At 36.4% G+C, this 10,029-nt stretch overlaps 2 protein-coding genes across 2 annotated transcripts; both read right to left on the bottom strand.

Moving 5' to 3' along the window:
• Positions 1-508: 508 nt before the first annotated feature.
• Positions 509-1,760, bottom strand: LOC109113719 (thymosin beta 4 X-linked). The gene is made up of 3 exons (XM_019126538.2): positions 1,604-1,760; positions 745-857; positions 509-657 (listed from the first exon to the last, which is right to left on the bottom strand). The coding sequence occupies exons 2-3, from the start codon at positions 842-844 to the stop codon at positions 623-625; spliced, it is 135 nt and encodes a 44-aa protein (XP_018982083.1). The 5' UTR covers positions 845-857; positions 1,604-1,760; the 3' UTR covers positions 509-622.
• A 1,609-nt stretch (positions 1,761-3,369) lies between these two features.
• On the bottom strand, positions 3,370-9,742 carry LOC109045015 (toll-like receptor 8). The gene is made up of 3 exons (XM_042731920.1): positions 8,829-9,742; positions 5,793-8,387; positions 3,370-4,135 (listed from the first exon to the last, which is right to left on the bottom strand). Exons 1-3 carry the CDS (start codon positions 8,829-8,831, stop codon positions 3,686-3,688), a joined length of 3,048 nt encoding a protein of 1,015 aa, XP_042587854.1. The 5' UTR covers positions 8,832-9,742; the 3' UTR covers positions 3,370-3,685.
• Between the last annotated feature and the right edge of the window lie 287 nt (positions 9,743-10,029).

Here is a 10,029-nt window from a genome sequence, read left to right as displayed (position 1 = left end):
TTTTAAAAATCCTCATCTAGTAATTACACAAACAAATTTATAAAATTAGTTGAATTCCTTAAAGCGATAAGCCGGCACGGCTGAAAGCGAGAAGCACAGAACAAACATTTAAAAAGATGTCCATCTGAATATTACAGATTTTTATTTGCATTACAAAACAAAAAATTGTGCATTCCAAGACGTCAACATACAAAAAAAAAAAAAAAAAAAAAAAAAAAAAAAAAAAAAAAAAAAACACTGCATGACTTTAAAGCATTTGAGCAAGTCAACCAAGATCACAAGGGATGTTACAAGAGCGAGTCTCTGTTACGTGTCACTCAAACTCTTAGCCCCGCCCCCTCGCCACTTCTCAAAGCAGTGAAACTGGTGAAGCTTCACGCCAGGCTCCGCCTCCTCCTCCTCCATATCAACAAACTTCATGAGAATATCAGTGGTGCGGTTTACAAAAAGAGGAGTACGTGGGCACAGAAACACAGGGCTTGTACGGACGTCTGCTTTTTTTGGGCTGTCCAATCACAATGCGACTTAGGTCATATATTTCCGTTAAAAGTTAAACAGCGAGAAGACGTGAAAAAGAAGGCAATGTGGAATGTACAGTGCATAGAAGTGTGCCGGGCGAGTTTCATGATGAACCCGCCTGCTTCTCCTGTTCGATGGCTGAAAGACAAGAGCAGAGCGTTATTTGTTAGCCTCGGGTTTCACTGTTTCATGTGCACGCCTCAAAAAAGGTGTGAGAAACCGTACTTTCTTTAGACGGCAAAGGATTCTTCTCCTGAGTTTCTGTTTTCTTCAGCTTGGTTTTGTCAAAGCTGGTCACCTCCTCGAGATTTGGCTTGTCAGACATGTTTGCAGAGGGTCTGGAATCAAATAACAGGAAATGGCTTGCTGTTAATGATGACACACACACAAAGAGACAAATGCACGCAGACACAAGGCCTTATGACTAACACAGAGACACCCAACATTAATATTCATATTAGTGCACAGCCAATATGAGCTTTTCCAACCCTTTGTTTCCCTAATCTGTAGTATTTGGTATCCTAATGTAGCAAAATACACTTAAACGTGCATTCCAGAGAAAAGAAATAAATGCAGGAAAGAACAAAGGTAAAGTCTTGCTGTAAAAACTGCTCACAGCAAAGGCTGGTGTTGCATCACAGTCTTGAGTATTTGGTATGTAACCACCGCCCTTTCCTGCTCATTCTCGCTCCTATTTCACTTCATATCAACATTTCTATCTGTAAAAAAAATCTTTTAGCTTTTGCAACGATCTGAGCATATTTCAAACTCACATTTATGCAATAGTTCCCATTTTGGTGCATTGAATAAAAACTAATCAAACACAAAGAAACCTCTTCGATTGTCTCTGTTAGACATATGCTAAGAATCACATTTTACATACAATATATTTAAATGTTGTCACGTCCCCTGGTCGTGATTGTAAAACGGATGCATTTATGTTGTGATGCATTTCGCCAATTATGCATAAGAGCGAAACCAGTTTATATAAATGCGTTCGGATTGAAATTATAGACCGTAATCTAAAATACAAGGAACGATTTATTCGTGCATTCTAAGAGCAAAAAGCGCTTGTCGTGCTCACCAGAGTTTGTGGTAGTCGAAGTGGGTTATTCTCCAGCAGATGCAGCAGTGGGAGGAAAAGCGCAGAATCAATGCATTTATACGCAGGGATATGCAAATCACGTGACTGACGTCACCGGCCCGTTAGATGCATCCTTACTTCGCGGAGTCCTTATAAATATTATAAACCCGCCAACTAGGTAATAAGAATAAAGATTTTAGTTAAGAAACATTGGAAACATGCATGTATTTGAGAATTTAGGCAGTGAGAAAACAGACTGAAGTGAACGCCCTCTGAGAGCAACGCTGCTGTTGGGCGACAGCGACATCTGGTGGACATGTAGAATACAACCACAACATCTTTAAATAAATATATAATCATAAAATTGTTATTTTTCACCGGAACAATCGCAGGAAAGGTTTTTACGATTATTTTTCTGTTGAATAAAATTCAAGTACAAACATTTATGGCATACTTCTACTATAATAAATATGTTGACAAAGCAAGAAACGTGTTTCTGGCTCACAAGATCACAAACAAATGTATTATCACATTTTATTTTATTTTTCTTTTGGGGGGTATTTACCCAATAAAGTCAGTTCAACAAGACCAGATACAGCAAAGACTGAGCTGTAAATTGATTATTTTGTGGAACTACCGCAAAACTCCTACTTTTTGTCTGGTGAACACTAACAAGGCTAAACACTCAAAATGAATGAACGAATGAAGCATATTGTTTTTTTGTCAAGTAGGCCCATGCACAAGACATGCATAAAAGAAACCGTATTTTAGCTGGCATGGGAGGAAAGCTGATCTACACTGTAACAGGAAGTGTGTGCTAGCAGACTGTTTAGAGACATTTGAGCAGTTCCTTGCCAAACTTGCTGTGCCTTTTCATCAGGTTATGATGAAAATAGGAAACAGATGGTCCTTGCTAAATCTTTCTTTGCATCTCTTTTACGGAGTGTGTGTTTGCAAAGAGAAACAATGAAGTTTGAATTGGATGTTTTTAATTATTTGTTTTAATAATTAGAATTTACATTTTTCAAGATGATATTCTACCTTAAAAAAATGAAAATGAGTAGGCTTTAAAATACAACAGACTAATTAAAATATCAGTGACCGAGTGAAGGATTCATCTTGTAAACTTGTACTGCTTCTTTTCACTTTCATTTTCAAATCCATACATTTTGCTTTATATTATATATATATATATATATATATTTTTTTTTCATATATATATATATATATATACTTTTCATCATTTTTTGAAGAAAAATATGAAACAGATGGACCTTGTCAAAAGGTCAAAATACAACAAACTAATTAAAACATTAGTGAGAGTGAAGGATTATTCTTGTAGTCATGATACAGGTCCTTTCCATCTGAAATACGTCCACCAATTTTACAATAAAAAAAAAAAAGTTGGCATGAAAATTTCCAGCACTTTTTCACCATTTTATGATGAAAAATACGAAAACGGGTGCTGCTTGTTGCTCTTGCTTGTTTGTGCAAAGGGAAATTATATAGTTTGTAATGGACTTGATTTCACAAGATTTTACAGGTGAGTTTGTTTCAGATTAACCAAAAAAAAAACAAAAAAAAAAAAAAAAATCTATATACATAAAGAAATGAGTAAAAGAAAAAGTTTTGACTGAATGTGAAATATTTTTTTTTCAACAGAATACATTAAAATTATATATATATATATATATATATATATATATATATATATATATATATATATATATATATATATATATAAATGTATATATATTTATATTCTCTCTGTATATTGCTTTTTAGCTCTTAGTCTGAGAATTGTACTTTATTTTTTCTAACTTAAACAAAAAACAAACTATTAGTATTCTTTTATATTAAAAGTGCACACACACACACACACACACACACTGGTGCACGTTTGTTTACTTTTGTTCTGTTTTCACTTTATAGGCTACAGAAATCTAAAACAATTTCATCCAGATTGGTGCTTTCTGAACTGAATCTATGCAATACAAAAATTGCCTCAGGGCTCTGTTTCTGTGACTAACACGGCGTTCATTTTGTTGCTGTAGCTCAAACCAGTTTTATGCATAGTTCCTTCTACTTAGTGGTGAAATATCTGCTGTAGAGGTCGCTGTACATGGCCTGGTTGTCCACTCGGATGGCGTTCCGCAGCGACTGCCAGAACCAGGCTTCGGCGGACGGTGAGTGCGGCCACTCGAGAATGCTGCGCCCGCAGAGCCGCCTGCGCAGCCGCAGAAAGTGCGAGTGCTGCAACACGGGCTCCAGCAGCAGCAGCACGATCACGTCCTCGTTATCCTCCAGAAGCCTCTGGTGCGCCAGGAACACGGCCAGCTTAAAGGAGCCACTGTTCACGTAGCGCTCGGTCAGGACGAAGACGGTTTTGCGGCTGTGCTGGATGCTCTGCGTCAGACTGTCCAGAACGGGAGAACCGGGAATCCAGTCCCGTTCCTCCAGGCATATGGGCAGGAATCGCTCGCCTTGCTCCTCCAGCTGCACTCGCAGGTGATTGAGCACCCAGTCAGACACCTGCAACATCCACACTCATTGAACTGAACTGAATCTGGCTGAAGAACCACACTGTTGTGTTCTGTAGAGCTGCTCATAGCTGGACTGGACTTTTTTTTATGATTGATGAACTTCACATACTTATTGAACTGAACTGAATCAACACTGAGCTGAATAATGACTCCCAGCTTACAAAATATGTTCTAAAAACATTTTGATAACATTTCTATAAGAACTTTATTTCTGAATGTTCTCAGACATTTTTGAATGATTTTAAAAACGTTTTTCTTGTTTATGCAAAGGTTAGCAAAAACATTAAGGGAATGTTCCACTGTATCATTTAAAAAAACATTATTGGAACGCTACTTTTTGAATGTTGTTCATTTTGAAAAGTAGTAAATAGTAGAGTAAAAAAAAAAAAAACCTTTGACGAACAACCTACGACAACATTCCATGAAAGATGCATGAATAATTTGAGAACGTTATTAAAGAGCAGATAACTGTGAATGAACATCATAAGAACATTTTAAAATGTTCTAGGAATGTTTCAATAACATTAACATTATGAAAATATTATTTATGAATGTTCAAAGATGTCCAGATTTTAAATGTTTTAAAAACGTTTTTTTTTTTCTTGGTTTTGCAAATATTATTAAATTCATTATTAAATTAGCAACATTTGAATGTTCAGAAACAATAGCATTTGAAAATCATTAGATGAATGTCCAACTTGTACGTTTAAAAATACATTGAAATATTGTTTTAGAAAGAACATTTTAAGGAACATTTTTAAAGACCAGATAACTGCGAACAAATGTTATATTAATATTACTGGAAGAACGTTTGTTCATAAGTTTGAGAGATCCTTGCCAGACTGGTCTTAAGAACATTTCTAGTTAGCGGTGATTGTCTACTTAGAGCTTTTTCCCAAAAATATGTTTTAAGAACATTTTACATCCAAGAAAGTTGTGAAAACCTTATTTCTGGATGTTTTCTGAATGTTCAAAACATCCAGTTTTAGTTTTTTTTGTGAACATTAAAGAAACATTCCATTGTATTACTTCACAAACATTATGAGAATGTTACTTTTTGAATGTTGAACATTTTGAAAAATAGTTGGTAAAGTTGTTTTAAATGTTTTAATATTCTAACATTTAGCTACTGTTACCATTAAGTTATGAAAATGCTATATCTGAATGTTCTCTAAACATTCAAAATACCCAGCTTTCTTTCTTTCTTTCTTTCTTTCTTTCTTTCTTTCTTTCTTTCTTTCTTTCTTTATGTTATCATTAAGGGAGCATTTCATATTATAATTTCATAAACATTATGGGAACATTACTTTTGAATGTTTTCTGGTCATTCTGAAACAATATTAACATTTCAAATATGTTAGACGAACATCCAACTAAAACGTTTCAGGAAAACATTCCATGAACAACGTATAAATAACATTTTTGTACGAACGTTTTGAGAACATTATTAAAGATCAGATGATTCTGAATGAACATTCCGTCAAGGTTACTGGGATTTATCAATTTAGAATTAACTTTACTACACTTTTAATGGGTGTATTTTTTTTTGTAATTTTGATATTTTGATTCTGTTGTTTTTCCTGTTTATTATGTGCTTTGAAACTATCTGTTTTATGTAAATGCAAAATAAATAAAGGTGACTTGACCTGTGTGTCCTTGGTGTCGTAGGTGATGAAGGCGTCATAGATGCAGCTGTCAGAGCTCAGTTGCTGATACCCAGTAAATCTGGCTTTCAAATAGTAGAACAAGTAGGAAATGTCCCAGTAGAAAAGGTGCATTGCGACAGCCACAAATGTGCTGCATATAATGCAAAAAGTGGAGAAGAAGTACGCCAGAAACGCCAACTGGTCATCGTTGCATTCTGTAATATCAAATTCTATCACTGCTTTACCTTCCCTCTCCTCAGGCATGGCACATGTCACACCAGTCACCAATTTGGGGATCTTCACTTTAGTCTTGCGAATCCACAGAACAAATTCGAACAGGTTGCATGTGCAGTGGAAAGGGTTGTTGTTGAGCCACAGCGTCTTTAGGTAAAACTCAGTTTCAGCTGGAAACGTGGACTGGTTGATTGTTATGATCTGGTTGTGACTGAGATCAAGCCTCTCTAGGTTTACCGCTCCCTGAAGGAATCCACTGGAAAGCTCGGATATTTTGTTGTGCCACAGATCAAGGAACACTAAAGAAGGAACGTCGCTTGACAAGTTACTAGATATTTTTAGGATGTAGTTGTGACTTAAAATGAGCTCTCGTAGATGAGTGAATTGTCTCAACATGTCCCAATTAACGCTTCTCAGTCTATTTTTGCTTAATCCCAACTTTTGAATGCTTTTGGGAAGATATTTATAAATCTCTAAAGGGATGTTCCTAATGTCATTATGGGATATGTCAAGATAGGTCACATTGGTCAAGTCTTCGAATAGCCTATCGTAGGTTCCGTCTTTCAACCTCCACATCTTGCCGAGTTTATTGTGCTGGAATTGCAGCTCTTGAAGAGACTTGCTTGACATGGTTTTGGTGGTTAAGGTATAGATGCTGTTGTAGCTCATATTTAACACTTTCAAGGAGGGCAAATATTTGAGAAAGTTCAAATTGAGGGTCACACCTTCCACAGTGAAGTAATGGGAGTTGTCACTAAGATCTAGCACCTCGAGACTCTGTAACTCTCGGAAAGCGTAATCGTATGCCAGGTCAATTCTGTTGAAGGACAAGTCCAGATATTTGAGGTCTGGGAGCGATGTGAATTCAGATCCATTCGGAGCTGTGGCAAAGCCATTTCCTGAGAGATTGAGGCAAGATATATTCCCGTATGGCTGAAACTGTTCAGGAGTAATTAAGAACAGGTTATTTCGGCTGAGATCTAACACGCGCCCGGTGGCAGAGCACTCTGGTTTTACAAGATCTTTTGGAAGGCTGAAAGAATTCCCTTTAGGATAAGGTTCTGACATCGAGGGCATCATGAATGAAGATTTTAAACCAACGCCTGCATCTTTACGCAACTCCGGGTAAAGTCTGTTTTCCGAAAGATAGATTAGTTTCACATGTTGAAATTTTTCAAATATTTCCGCTTTTGCATGGATAATGAAGTTTATTCCTACATCCAACACCGACAGATTTCGTAAACCAAATAGAGAGCTGAAGGTCTCTTCTTGGATTTCTTGAAAAACCAAACCACGAAGGTGCAGCGTCCTCAGCGACGTTAAGTTTGCAAAGCTGGGTGATATTGTAACCGTGGTGGGGTAAATCTTGAGAGCGTAGTTAAACGAGAGATCGAGTTTTGTCAGCAGTGGCAGATTATTCAAGAAAATCTTATCTTGAACAGCACTGAACAAGTAATTATACGACAGGTAGAGTTCCTCAAGCTTTGAGATGTTTGCGAACCAAGTAGGATTGATTTTCCTGATTGAATTTCCAGCAAGGTCCAGAATCCGCAGCTTTCCGAGGCCAGCAAAGGCTCGTGGATGAATTTCAATGGAAACATTTTTACATGGAATGCATGGAAATGGAGCAGTATAACACCGTGGACAGTTCCCTTGGATATTTAGACTTATCAGATTGTTGAGTCCTCGGAAATCATGCTTTCCGATGTACGATATTCTGTTTGAAGCAAGCTCAAGTTTCATCAATGAGAACGGTAAGCCTTTGGGGACTTGAGTTAAGTTGTTAAAAGACAAAGTAAGGTTTTTCAACTTGGTCAGGACAGAAAAACTTCCGTCTTCTATATGATAATAACTTGAGCAAGGATTCCAGTAGTAGCAGTTTCTCGAAAGGTAAATGAGTGACAGATTTTGCACATGCCTGAAGGATGTTGAGTTTAACCGGGTGATCTTGTTCTCAATCAGCGTTAGTTCTTGCAGATTCTTTGGAATATCTTTTGGTACGTCCTTTAGTCCGATCCCGTTGAGCTCCAGTTTACGTAGCTTGGTCATATTCGAAAACACCCCGGTGCCAACAAGAACCTTATCTTTTTTATTCAGCCAGTTCAGATTTAGATTGGTCAGATTTGCCAGGTCTTGGAAGTTTTCTGCTGTAACGTTCTCAATCTTGTTCTCAGATATATCAAGATCAGTTGTATTTGGTAAGAACTTTGGCACCATTTTGAGTCCACGTCCATGGCAGTCAACCACAACCGTCATTGTGGTTACATTGTCATATATATCACAGGGTTGAATCTTCAGACTCACTGTGTCCATTTGACACAGGGTTAGTGTCATAATGAGCCAGAGGTCTAATTTTATCACCTGTCGGATATGAAACACAGAGCTGTTATACGGTGTTGACCAATAAGACAAACTGTGACAAAAACATTTTAGCATGTTAAAATAATGCATTCTAATGTGGATGACATGCAATTGTCTTTAACCATGAACAGCACATAAAAAAGTCTAAGAGTAAGACGTTGAGTTTCAAGTGAAACTGAGCAATTTTTAGAAAATTCAGAAAGAAAAAAAGAAAGGTAATTTTGGTGAACTATACCAAAATTATTAAGGCAATGCATTTTTATGTGCATGACATGCATTTGTCTTCGTAACCTGAACGCCGTATGCAAAAGACTATAAAAGCCATTAACCTGCAACCAAACTCATCTCTTTAACAGTCAATTATATAATGATACATAACAATGAATAACCAAAGGAAAGAGAAATAATAGCTCATTAATGTAATGAAGTGCACTTCCTTACCATGGTAGCAGTGTCTATGTAATGTCCCGGTGCAAGCTATGCAATGCATAGACCCAAAATAAGTGGTGTCTGGAAATGCGCACACAGTTGCATTTAGAAAACAGGAAGTTTTGGTTTAACAGTTGAAGATTATTTTAACACTAACAGCTCTGAATGCTGCTTTTGATCGGCACCTGGCAGTCCAATGACTAATATAAATCGTTCAGTTTCTGTCTAATGCTGTTTGTTTGATGTTTTTTTCATTAGTCACATCTAACTGGTGGCTGTGTGGATCAGTGCAGCCACAAAGATGAAAGTGGTTTCGTCAGTTGCCAGTAGAAGTGAGGAAGTTCTGCACATTGTTCCTTCTTCTCAGGAACGTAATGGCACAGATCACATGCACATTTACAAATGTTACAGGGGCTCTCTCTAGAAATTAAGAGGTCTTTGTATATTCCCAAATCATAATTTATTTTCGAGACATAATCCCAATTATTTTAACATCAGGTTTATACTCAGCTTGCTTTAATATTTATCTGTGGTTCAAAGTATATAGAAACATTATTTTAAAGGTGAAGTGTTTTTTTTTTCAGTGGTAAGAACAGTTTCCCATATCAAGAATCTTTATATGCCACTGAAATGTGCAGAGTCACTATAAGTCAACCATTTGCAGTTTTATTTCCTTATAAAAATGAAACACTGACATTGTGGTAACTGTAAAGCTGTTTGTTTGAGTGTTATTTTTAGCAGTTCTGTTTGGTGACACTACTACCACAGAAATTACACACTTAAAACTTGAAATTTAATAAACAGTGTTTTTCTAAAGTTATTGATTTGGGCAGAATGACAAATTGTCTATTTGCATACTCTCTGCGAAATGGAACTAGTATTATAGCATATAAAATGCATGTTATATAAATGTTATAATGGGGATTTGCACAATTATGATGACAGAAATTTGGTAACACTTAAAGCCTTCACACATAATGCATCATAAAAGTTTTCATAACGTACATTGTAATGAATTATATCTTGTCTTGATCAAAGTTAAAATGCATTATAATATTTGCAGAATCCTTGTTACATTTGAAATTGGTCAAATGTCTCAATGCATTATACTTTCTAAAGGTGTAACAATGAATACTGTATATAAGCATTCCTAGGTTTTAAAACTGCTTGCAACAATTTATGGGATTATTCAGTGCATTATAGGGTGCACTAA

This window comes from Cyprinus carpio, chromosome B9 (assembly GCF_018340385.1).
Source record: "Cyprinus carpio isolate SPL01 chromosome B9, ASM1834038v1, whole genome shotgun sequence".
In the NCBI taxonomy this organism is placed as follows: Eukaryota; Metazoa; Chordata; class Actinopteri; order Cypriniformes; family Cyprinidae; genus Cyprinus; species Cyprinus carpio.
The sequence above is the reverse complement of the archived record's forward strand: the minus strand, read 5'-3'. Positions and strand labels throughout refer to the sequence as shown.